Raw genomic sequence first — 12,459 nt, forward strand, 5'->3', positions numbered from 1 at the left:
CCTCAAACCTGAGGGGCTACTATGTAATTTACCCTTTATAATAATAATACTAATAATAAGAAAACCATTTTCTTTATGAACATACTAACTCCCTGTTTTGAAAACTCGGATATATATATAATACTACATAATAGGTTTTTCTGAAACCCTAGCATGCCATGAAATAATTCGTAAAACAAATATGAGTAAAACCATGCTCAATAACGGTGCAATCATTGCTCGAAGGCAAATCCATAAATCTCACCAATATTGTACTCTTTAGGGGTATCATAGTCGTCCAAAGGCAGTACCTGTCTATCACCCGAAGGTGAAGCAGAAGAAACATATAACATCACACACATACACTAGCCGTGGCTAGTGAAGCTGTCCGACACTGCTTTCGACAGTGAAGCTGGGGGTATATCATAATATCTCATCTCACTCATCAAATGTGTCCTATGACCATAGACATCGTAACACCCTTGTTGTGTGAATGTGTTGTATGATAGCCCACTAGATAGTACCGAAAACATATCTCGAAAATCTCATATCAAATCTGGAGCTCGAAAGCTCAAAGTCTTAACACATAAATCCATGATAATTCACATTTGTAAATCCATAGAATTCCAAATATGAAAATCCCATAATTAATAACTCATATTTGTAAACCATAATATAAATCATAACTATCTCGTAAACCGTAAATATAGAAATTTGGAAAACAATATATAAAACATATTCAAATCATGAAGTCCGAAATGCATGCTAGGCTAATATTTTATAAAAATATGTAAGTTTAGAAAGGGTCCACGCACAAATATTTTGTTGCCTGGGAATCGCTCGAGCTAGCGAGGATGGAATCACTTTCCATCGATGCACCTATCCACAATTAGGGACCATTTAGTAAAACTATACTTAAACCTAAGGATGAACTTTGGATTCGGCACGTCGAAAAACCTAAGGATGGACCTCGGGTTTCGCCCAATGCGCCGCCGCACGCTGCGATCGTCAACCCCAACTCACCGAAAAATTCAACAACTCCAAAAATTCCCAAATTTTACAGAAATGTAGATCACAATGAGAGGAACAACTTTTATACCTAAGCCAAAGTCTAATTCGGCCAGGAAACACCTCAATTCACCCTCGATCTGTCGAAACCCTAGAAATGGGTGGTATCGATTCATCACCAAAACAAACTCCGACGCCTTATCCAATGCTTAGGCATTGCTTGTGGGGTTGAGATGAGTTTATTGGTAATGGTGATCGTCAATGTCGGCTTTAGAAACGGCGGATCGCCGTATGGGTGCAGGAGAAGACGACATTCGTTCATCGTGAAATGTGACCCACAGCCGTCAAGTTTGGGTGGGAATGAAAGCTGAGACAACGCTAAGTTGATTGGTGGTGGTGGTTCCTCATGATTCACCGGAGAAATTCCGTGAAGGCGTCAGGGTGTTCGTAGGAATCGGGTCAGGTCGTGGGTCGAAGGGAGGTCGGGATTCTTTCCTTCTTTCCTCCATCTTTTGCCCTCCTTGCTATCTCTTCTGATTGGTCAGTCTTTCATCCTCTTCTTCCCGATTGGGCAGTCCCCCCACTCCTTTCTCTCATCTACTTCACAACCACACATGTGGCACCATCTCACTGCTCCAGCAAAATCTGGAGCCTTCTAGATTTATGGTCAAATAACCATTTTTCCCTCAACTTCGTTTGTTTATAACTCCAAATTACGTTCCGTTTTCGCCCACGTGTTCGTAGCGATGAGTACTATGAGGCTACGCCAAGGGAATGAATCTTTCATGACACGACAATTCGGTCAACAAAAGTCAACATTTTTTGCCTCGAAGGGCATTTCGTAATTTCACGTTTTAAAATTATAAAAACCGTAATAATTGGGGACGAGTCCTTACATTTTCTTTCAAGTGTAATGTTAGAGAGATGTTATTGACACTCAAAAAAATCATTTGCCCTCCTCATACGTTTATTTTTACCAAGGACTACTTTAGAGGTTGGTATCAATTATCTTCAAAACTGTAAGTCGAACTATGAACATCCATTTAAAGAATAGAAATTAAAATCATAGTAATGAGCTTTGAAGAATGATCCAAACATTTGGGTGCTTTATTTGATTTATGAAATTAAGGGATGATTCGAAAAATTTTAATTACAAGAAAATAATAATCGAATATAATTTTTAATGAATTAAAAATCTTCCTTTTTTTTTTTTGACTTTCTCAAAAGTAGGTCTAAATGATCCTCATCGTCCGAAAGCAACGTGAGTGGGATCAGTCTATCAATGAGGCAGGTGTTAGAGGGACACAGAAGCAATTGAGTTAGCTGTCAAAAATAGAAGGAAACATCAAGACATCGGCCTTCATGATGCTTGTAACTTGTATCAACGACACAAAAACCTTCTTGCATAAAAAAGAAGGCAATCAAGGTACAAATCATAGTTTTTCCTTTTGATTGCCATTAATTAGTGTGCTAATTGTAATTATTAATATTGTCTTTTTCATTACAAGGGCATCATTCTAATTCAAGTACTTTGACAGTCTGTTTGATAACTTTTTCTTTTGTAGTGTTTGGTCCGGAGAGATGAAGAGATGGAGAAGAGACAATGAAGGATGGTAGAGATGATGTAGAAGAAATGTACAAAGAAACGCACACAAAGTAAAAACTAAAGAAGAAAACCGAATTTAAGTTGTTTTCACTTTTCCCATATAGCTACTTATCTATGCATCCTTTTCAACATGAGATATGTGTCATCAAATTAACATATATGTCATTGGAAATCAGTGTGTTTTATTCCACAACCCTTTTTAGCTAACTTAGTTAACATTTGAAACAGTCGTTGACACCCTAAACAAGTCATTCTACGCACTATTTTATTACAATAACGCATTTTAACTACCTAAAACTGTATGTTATAAACTTATCATATAGCGATGTCCATATATTTAGTAATATATTTCTGTAAATAGGACTTTAATAAGTCCCAAAGAAGAGAAATACTAATGGAACTCTCTCAAAATTGGACTCGTTATAGATTCTCTGTCATCTCGTGTTTTTTACACATTATTTTATAATGTTGACACAGTAATTAAGTTAAACTTGAAGATGACTGAGAGTTCTTAAAAAAAAAAATTTTTGAAAGAATTCCCTTAACATTCCTTCTCAGATAATATTCCCCAGAGCATATGTTCAATTGGTTGGAAATCAAGGTCTGCCAAAACCTAAGTAATTGGTCTGATAATCTGAATACAATTCGGTAGATCGATGAGAGAGTCTTGAATGAAACTGATGCCTGCTTTTGAATCATATTTGGGAACTTCCTGGTGATGTCAGCTCCATTATCATCGTCCATTTTTAGCAAAGATTGCGATGTCGGCACGAATAGAAAAAGCATGCAGCCATCTGTCGTTTTGTAAATGTAAAGTAAACTCACCATTGTTTAATTTAATCATTTCATATTTAATTTCATCTCACCCATTTGTTGTATAGCTAGGCTTCCTATGCAGGTAAAAAGTGTTTTGCAGTTGATTGAAATAATTTTTAATAAAAATATTTTTGGAAATAATTTTTAGTAAAAATACATGTAAATTATGAAAAAAATATTTGAAGTACTTTTTGAAAGAAATTCATAACTCATGTTTCTTGTAAAAAACATTTTAAGTACTTTTAGAACTAAAAATTATTTTCTCTAAAAGTATTTTCAATCATTTTTAAATACACTTTCAAACAAGCTCGTAATATTTTTCTTAGTATCTTCCACGATTACGTTAGTCGTTAAAGAAGCAAAAAATTGAAAGTATTACTTGAGTGTGGTTAAAGTTGATATGTCCGGCTAAATTTAAAAGGTTTTGTGTTGTTCTCTGGAAGTTTTGTCATGCTAAATACCAAATTACCCAGTCGCATTATTGTTCAATATAAAAACCTTGATTGATCATTGCTTACAATTTAGAGAAATGATAAGAGAATACTTTGAAAGTGTGACTCTTTTTGGAATCTCTCAGCTTACAATAATGTCAATTCTCATGTTAATATTATAAATATTGTGCAAAAAATATAAGGTGATAGAAAGTCTATAGAGAATATCACTTTTGAAAAAGTCTCCTTAGCATTTCTCTATTGTATATATTGAATTTTTTTTACTTTTAATTGCATCAAGATCTTTGTAATAAAATTGAACACCGAATTATTGATATAAACGATTATGTTGAGACATATCAGTTTGAATAGTAGTAGGTTGTAGCTTTGCTCTTAAATCTTTAACAAATATACATGAGCAGACAAACATAAGAGCAAGCTAGCTGTATAGGATGATAATCAATGATTGCATAATTTGGCTTAATATGATCATTAAGTTAAGCTGTTTTAATTTGACAAAATTAGCTTCCAAAACTTTTGCGACATATATACAGGCAGACCAAATGAAAGTGCGTGCCAAGCACTTAATCTGCACTCAGCACTGACAGCCTGAGAGCTACCTGCAGATCCTTCGACTGCATGCGCATGCCATGGCTGATAAGAAAAGTTCCACAGTATTTTGCCTGCATGAATCATGCATGCATGCATGCCGAACCTTGTTTCATGATTTCGACAAGGGATTCATTTGTGTTCTCGACTCACTCATCACTAATTGAGCAGCATTAGTTTGCAACTAATTAGAATGCTATCGTTAAACTATCAATTAATTGTAGCATGATCTAACACCAACACACTCCCAAGTTCAGGTGAAAAATAATTATCTTTCCTCGTTTGTTTTGGGTCAATAAATTAACTCCTTTCAAATGCCGTCAATTATTGTCATTTTGACAAACTAGCATGTGAATTGCACGTAAATTATACTTCAAAATAATATTTATATATTGTTTGTAATCATAGAGTATCTTATATGTTATTTTCTTTGAAGGGGAATAGTATTTTAAAATTTTAATTTAATTGAGGTCAGGTTCAGATGCAGATGAACATTAAGACCTAGGTGGTCACAGGACACTCAAGAGTCCATAAAATATACATATAAATGTCTTCTGAAAATTTTCCGAATATTTGGTACGTGTTCCTTTTGAGCCTACCAACTCTTTAACACATACAAAGTTAATTAAGTAAATAAGTTAATATAAAATAACAACTGAAGGGTAATTCTATAATAATAAAAGAACATCCATAACACAGTAAGGCACTGAGAACTTTAGGTTAGATCTTTTTTAGTATAAGAAGAGAATTAGCTTTAATTTAACAAGTTAAATATTACAGTTTTCTAATTAAAGAAACGTTATTGGAGGTTACCTTCTACACGTAAGCTAAAGCAATAAACAAATATATAAGTAACTACTGGCTACAGTCTGGGCCTATACATATATGTCTCGAAATACTAAACAAGACGACGAAGCCTGTTGACGAAGAAAATATGTCATATCACAAGTTGTATACTACCATGTTACTCTATTAGGTGACTAAACCAGCCACGCCCAATAATCTCTCCAATTGAAGGAAACAGGGAGACCATAAAAACCAAGCACGAAACTAGCTGAGAAAATTGGTGTGCAAGGCAACTAAACGGGTAGATATGCACAACGAAAGTAACCAACTGAAATTTTTATATCATTTATTGGTAAGTTGTGTGGTGACACAATGTGCAAGAAAGAATATCTAAGACAGCATCTGCATAAATTTCGTATCCATTTTCCCTCTCACCTAACCAAAAATAAAGAAAATTTTGTTACATGGATCATACATGCCATGCCACTGAGAAGCACAAGGGATTGCAGAGAGCAGCCTTTTATACATACATTCAAAAACTTGTTACAGCTAAATACCTCAACGTCTTCTTGTTGATCCTACTCGTCATCTCGAATATGATGTAATATACACCCTGTTGATTGCTTCTGAATGTTCGGGCTGCTTCCCATTTTCTATTTGGACATATATAACTAGCATTATCGATCTGATTAACGTGACTCGCCAATACCATCGCAACAATGCTTACGCTCTGGTTGGTTGGTCGCTCCCCTCTCACTTAATGTGTGCTTTCTCCAGAACCTTTTTTATCCGCAATGGTCGTGGAAATTTGTACTTCAACTGCTTCCTGAAAACCAAGAAAAAATTGGCAGTCGGTATGTCCAAAATAATTCAAGCATGCATAGATTTAGTTTATTCGAGCCCATTTTCTTTTTCTTAAGTCAAATGATTGTATTATGGACGATAAATTCCAATCACAAGCCTAACCTAATTGTTCTTGTATAAATCTTCTTTATTATACCCTAGTAACCCTACACATAAACAAACAAAAAGCTAAGCGCATATATCAAAGCATAACCAAGATACCTTTACGTCACCTAGACTTCCATTCAACTTCTGCTCATCCCCCTTATCAACCTCTTGTTCAGTAGAAACTTCACGGTTTTCCATCTGAAACGTGGAAACTGTGTTGTGGTCTTCTTTTGTGTCCCGTACAGACCGATCACCATTCAACGAAACTCTAGCATCAAAGGAATTATAAGTTGTGGTCTGAGATTGATGTTCTTCACTCTTTTCACCAACTAATCCAACGTTAACTCCATTTTCATTCTCAAGTAATCTGGCTTCTCCCTCATGTGTCTCATTAGTTATTTGAGTCACTTTTACTGCAGCCTCTTCAGCTTTCCTCCTTTCTTCTTCTTCTCTTTGTTGTTTCCTTTGTGCTTCTTGCTCCTTTATCATTTTAAATCTGGACTATCACAAAATATTAGGAACATAAACACTATAAGTGCAGCAAAACATAAAGAAATGACAGGATAGACTACTAACCTTTCACCAGGTCGTAGACCCTCTGGCGTCAACTTTTCTTCTTGTCTGGTATCCTTTGGTTTTGGCTTAAATTCAGAGACAGACTTTAGAATTTGGGGTTCATCTTCCTTGATAACGCTATCACTTAATTGGCTAATTGGATTTTTTGCACCCCCAAATTTTTGAAGCCATACTGATTGTGCTGTGGTCAGTATGTTATTTGTGAACCTGCACAAACATATATGAAAGATTTTAGATAACATAGGAAAGACTATCACCAAAAGGGAAAGTTTCCAATGTCATTACCATGAAGATTAATGATTCACTAGAGTTTGGAAAATACAATTAAAAACTGTTATGGTGCTTATAGAACAAAAGGGTTTTACATCTGCTCACCAATAGAGACTTAGACCAGAAGGCACTGAAAGAGAAAAATAACCAATCATCAAAGGAAGAAACTTGGTAATTGCTTGAGAACTCTTCACATTTGGATCGTTGCTCTGAAGAGAGGATAATACATGAAAAGAATGAGTAATAGTAAATCTGGCTCAAATAAGAAATCCCTGTATCAAGAAGGTCAGAACTAGAAGCACTAGTGATGTTTATCTAACCAGGCTTTGGACCGGGGAAATGAGTCAAATGACTGACCTGTGGCTGTGTTGACTGCATAATTTGAACAGATATGTACTGTGAGATAACCAGCAAAACAGGCAACACAAGATATGCCAAGGTGTCCGACCATCCAAGGGGTGGATGACCATCCTGAAAAATTAAAAGCAACCAAAAGTGAATATGAATTCCACAAATCATAGGCGGGTAGAACATAGATATCTAGTAAAGCAAGCATCAGAACCATCAAATTTCATGTCAAAACAAAAATCCAAGAAAGAAAAACTAAAGAGATTTAAAAGTAGAAAATGGGAAGAAAAAAAAAAGAGCAATTTAAGATTTGCAAAAATTATAACAAGCAAAAGTTCATTATTATAAGGCTTTTGAGTTTGAACCAAATAGCTGCATTGTTACTTTGTAAGGCTTGTGTAGAATACAAGTTATACAAATTTGCAGTGAGTATCCAATAAATAGAGATGAGGGAGTGTTTTTAGCTTGAAGGTGAAGACACTCACTACAAATGGAAAAAGCCAAGAAATTCCACTTCCATTTTGTCGAGCAGCAACGGTTGTAGGACCAGCCAAGGACGGAATCCAGAAGAAGCCTTCTGTAAGGAGCCCCTTAATATAGCAATGTCACACATTTAATTAGAGCTGAGGGAGATTATAAAGCCAAAGTTACATAAACAATAGGAGGTTACTAAAAACCAATCGAGACGAATATGAAAAATGGTACCTCATCTGCCACATTTGAAAGAGCTCTATATAACCCTATCCACACTGGGATTGTTGCAAGTGTCGGCAAACATCCTGGCACAAAACGCAACGAAAAACCAAGAACAATAAGATACAGAAACAAATTGGAAGTTAGAAAACAGAGTTTTGAAATTAAATTATACCTGCCAAAGGGTTTATGCCGGCTAACTTATATAATCGAGCAGTTTCGAGTTGAATTCTCTCCTACAAGTAAAAGATTAAAACTTAGGCTCATATATATCAAATAATTTGATAATTAATGAAATGGTAAAGATTAAATTAAGTGAAAGAAAGATGGGTATGCATTGCAATTGCACCTGGTCCCCAGCATAGCGTTCTTGCACAGCTTTCACTTGAGGTTGCAAGGACCGCATAGCCATGGCGGACTCCACCTGCTTCTTGCTCAACGGGAAGGTAGCAGCTTTAACAAGAACGGTCAACAGTATGATGGCGAAGCCATAGGAGTACGGAACGTGCACAGCAGAAAGCCCATCTTTCAAAAACTTGAGAACGCTCTCGAGGTAACTGGTAATCCCAGAAAGCCAATCGCTGCTCTGTTTCGAAGTAGTCAAATTCTCCGACGACGACGACACCGCCGCATCGGCCACCGTGTAAAGCAAGCTCTCGGCTTTACCGAACAGCTCCATCAGCACAGCTCCGGCGTCTTCCGGTTCGGGAATCAGACCGGGGCCGGGGCCGAGCCGGGCCACGGCGAGCGAGCCGCGGAGGAGGGGCTTGGAGTGGGGGAAGCCGTAGGGGTGGTAGGTTCGCGGGAGGAGGGGGTTCGGGGGCTTGGGAGTTGGGGCGAGGACTGGGCTGGGTCGAAACGACAATAAAGTAGCCATCTTTGGAGGGGGTTTGGGAATTTGGGATTGGAATTTTGCAAATTTGGAAACCCTAAAAGGTTGAGCTGCTGCAGAGAGGAGGTGAGTGTGGATTTAGCAGTTCTTGCTGGACGCGATTCATGCGAATGGGGGATGAACCGGAAAGTCCGGTTCGGCTTTCCATTTTCCAATTTTACGGGACTCTTGTAGGTGTTGAGAGTTGACCGAAATGGCAAGACATCTATGCAACGACTTGTCGTTTTGTTTTCACTTATTTGTTGCGAGCTTGTGAGTTTTGGGCTTTGTCAAATGTGTTGATGGCAGAAGCCCAAGCTAGAAGTTCAAAGGTTTGGCATAGGCCCATGATATTGTTAGATTGATAGTTGATATTATACTCACTTCTTTTATGCTCTGATTCATAACGTATTAGATTGATGAAGGGTAGTTGATTCCATAATCTCCTAACTTATGACTTTTCTTATTTCGAGTAAGTAAACATGTTGTATATTGATCATAGGCATATAGAACCATGTATGTATCTAGACCATTCTAGAGGCTCATTAGTGACAAAGAACTTATCACAATTATTGTGGTTTAGCCATCAATAAAACCATGTTTTCAAAAAGAGATAAGAAGTTGTAGTTGGGGTATTGAATATGAGGTTCTTGTTGCACCAATGACACTCTCTAGATAAGAAAAGAATCCACACACCCCATTTTTATTGGTTCCCATTTCCCTAACTTTGCCCCACATCTATATTTCCCACACTCCCCACTCCAAACCAACCATTGAATCCCATCTGATCTCACTTCCCTCTGCACTGCACACACCTGAAACTTCAAACCAAACCAAACCAAACAATCCCAAGCTCTCCACAGAAAAAAACCCTAAACAAATGGCAGCAACCATGGCAACAATGGCAATAATCAACGCAAAGTGCTTGAGCTCCACCACCACCCCCAAAGTCACCACCAAGCTAACCGCAGCAAAACCCACCTCCCTCCTCTCATTTCAAAACCTTCCAAAGGGCTTAAACCTCTCAAAACCAATTGAACTCCCCAACATGTCCCCTTCCCTAGCCGGCACAGCCATGGCAGGAGCCATCTTCTCCACCCTCAGTGCCTCCGACCCCGCTCTCGCAGCCCAGCAGATCGCCCAAATCGCCGAAGGCGACAACCGCGGCCTCGCCCTCCTGCTGCCTATCATTCCCGCCATAGCTTGGGTTCTGTTTAACATTCTTCAACCGGCACTCAACCAATTCAACCGCATGACAAACAAGAGCGTGATCGTCGGGCTCGGGCTCGGTGGGTTGGCTGCTTCTGGGTTCGTCTTGACCCCCGAGGCGTCCGCTGGAGAATTCGCCATGATTGCGGCTGATGCTTCCGCTGGCGACAATAGGGGGCAGTTGTTGCTGTTTGTGGTGGCTCCGGCGATTCTGTGGGTGCTTTACAACATTCTACAACCGGCTTTGAACCAAATCAACAGGATGAGGTCTTAGGGTTTGAGGTGATGAGGGGTTTTTGTGATGGGTGCGATGGCACAAATGTTGATGAACTTGCTTGTAATTGCACCTTGTGTTAATGGCATATTAATATTCTCTCTTTTTTGTATTAGCATCTTTTTTTTCTTGAATTCTCTGTGTTCGGGGGATGTTATTATTATCGGTAGGTTTAATCTGTAACTACTGTGTATCATATATATATATATATATATATATATATATATATATATATAGGTCTCTAGGCCTTCAAAAATTATATGTTTTTATATAGTCTCCTTTTTAACTAATGCAGAAAGGATTTTGAAGCTTCTGAGCTGGAAGTTCTATAAATTCCTTTCTCGTGAGTTTCCGCTGGGTCATGTTTTTTTTACTATGTTTATGTTTAGATAAAGAAATTTAAGATTACTAAGAAATTTTAAAATGATGAAAATTGAAATGACAAGATTTTATTTTCTAGAATTTGTGAATTTTCTTATTTGGTTAACCTATAAAAGAACAATGGAACTGAATACATAATTTGTTATTTTTAAACTCTCAATCATAGAAATTGAAAAATGATACCTATCCACATGGAATTTAAACTTGGGAATTGGAGGTCCCAAATTCCAAGTTTTTTTTTCCACACAAAAATTCTAAATTTCTATGTTTATGAATCCAAACAAGAGAATTGGTGCATGTCAATTTATAAATTTAGACTTTTACCTAAATTTCAAGTTTATTTTTCTTATCCAAACATAATGTTAGCCATAGTATTTCAAGTCAATCAAATATCATTATGTGTACTAATTTTTTACATGTGTTTGGGCTAGAAATATTGGATTTGGCCCGAAGGTGGATAATTCTCAATCCAATGGTAATCCTTATAGGCCATATGATATCCAGCTCGTAATGAAATTTGGCCGAGTTCTAATAGAAGTAGGATTCTTAAAAGGATTAGGTTGAGAATTGATCTAACCGAGTCCTAATTGAAGTAAAATTGTTATGGATCAAAATGGATTTTGATAAGATTCAAATTATTCGAAGAATAAAAACCCATTACTGGTAAGATAAGAAATGAATCTAACACATAAGTGGACTAGGTTCATACAACTAGTTCTAGTCAAAGTCGTCGAAGACTACGGATTGGTTTTTGCCAAATAAATGAATAATATCCGAATACAGGATTACACCAAGGGAGTAGTACAGTTCTAGTGGGACTCTACTTCGAGATGCTTGGTGATCACGAAACTCACTCCTATAAATAGAAGTGAATCTGCTACGTGAAAATGACCTCAAACTCAACATACGAATGCCCTGCGTAAAATCTCACTCTATACGAATCTTCTCACATTGTGAGAAATCATCAACTCTCCTAACTACGTCATCACATCTTTACCGTAGAGTAATAACACAGTGCTGGACAATCGGTGGCATCTACAATTTGGATTAACAATTTGGATTAACATCACTCTTCGAGTTCGGCTGGTTACTTATCCAAGTCTCTACTAGCAAGGAATATTTGGTTTTCTTGCTAAAAGTGGTCATCTCATTAGCTTCTCGGTGAAGTGAGGTGTTACTAGATTACTCAATGTTCGACACATTGAAAGCAGAACCTTTCTATGATTAGTTATTCCTAAGTGCATTCAAAGTTTGGCATTTTGATGATCGACAACATTTACCATCAAGAAACTTATTTCTTTAGAGTATTTATGTCTTACAGTTTGAAATCGATTCGGCGCACCTATATTCTCACGAATATAGTTGAGACAATCAAACTTGGTGTAGGAGATCTTGAACTTTGAAGTGATTTAAGCAACCTAGCCTTCAGGTTTTAGAACCCAATGCCAAGACGTGTTCCTTTTCTCAGCTGAGGTCGCTCGAGTACAGAAGTCAGCAACGCGTTCAACACCACCACCAAATCTATTTTACATACTCGCCGACCGAGCTCATTTGCGAGTTGGCACGCCCCCAATCACTAGAAGAACACAATTAACTTATTAATTACTCGGTTTGCACACAACGCATGCATGATAGGTTTTAGTGTTAACAA

The 12,459-nt window shown here is 37.4% G+C and overlaps 2 protein-coding genes across 3 annotated transcripts; one reads left to right on the plus strand and one right to left on the minus strand.

Moving 5' to 3' along the window:
• Window positions 1–5,556: 5,556 nt before the first annotated feature.
• On the minus strand, window positions 5,557–9,174 carry LOC103430670 (ALBINO3-like protein 1, chloroplastic). 2 transcript variants are annotated; one of them, XR_011574643.1, is made up of 10 exons: window positions 8,423–9,174; window positions 8,249–8,309; window positions 8,086–8,159; window positions 7,866–7,970; window positions 7,390–7,503; window positions 7,138–7,241; window positions 6,763–6,969; window positions 6,301–6,682; window positions 5,793–6,061; window positions 5,557–5,670 (listed from the first exon to the last, which is right to left on the minus strand). XR_011574643.1 is itself a non-coding variant. In XM_008368823.4 (9 exons), exons 1-9 carry the CDS (start codon window positions 8,948–8,950, stop codon window positions 5,993–5,995), a joined length of 1,644 nt encoding a protein of 547 aa, XP_008367045.2. In that variant the 5' UTR covers window positions 8,951–9,174; the 3' UTR covers window positions 5,557–5,992. The 2 variants fall into 2 exon arrangements, 1 of the variants encoding a protein (XP_008367045.2); XM_008368823.4 differs by having other exon boundaries at window positions 5,557–6,061.
• Window positions 9,175–9,367: 193 nt separating this feature from the next.
• On the plus strand, window positions 9,368–10,532 carry LOC103430669 (photosystem II reaction center proteins PsbY, chloroplastic-like). The gene has a single exon (XM_008368822.4). It carries the CDS (start codon window positions 9,825–9,827, stop codon window positions 10,425–10,427), a length of 603 nt encoding a protein of 200 aa, XP_008367044.3. The 5' UTR covers window positions 9,368–9,824; the 3' UTR covers window positions 10,428–10,532.
• The last annotated feature ends 1,927 nt before the right edge of the window (window positions 10,533–12,459 follow it).

The sequence above is a fragment of the Malus domestica genome, chromosome 13, assembly GCF_042453785.1.
Source record: "Malus domestica chromosome 13, GDT2T_hap1".
Taxonomy (NCBI): Eukaryota; Viridiplantae; Streptophyta; class Magnoliopsida; order Rosales; family Rosaceae; genus Malus; species Malus domestica.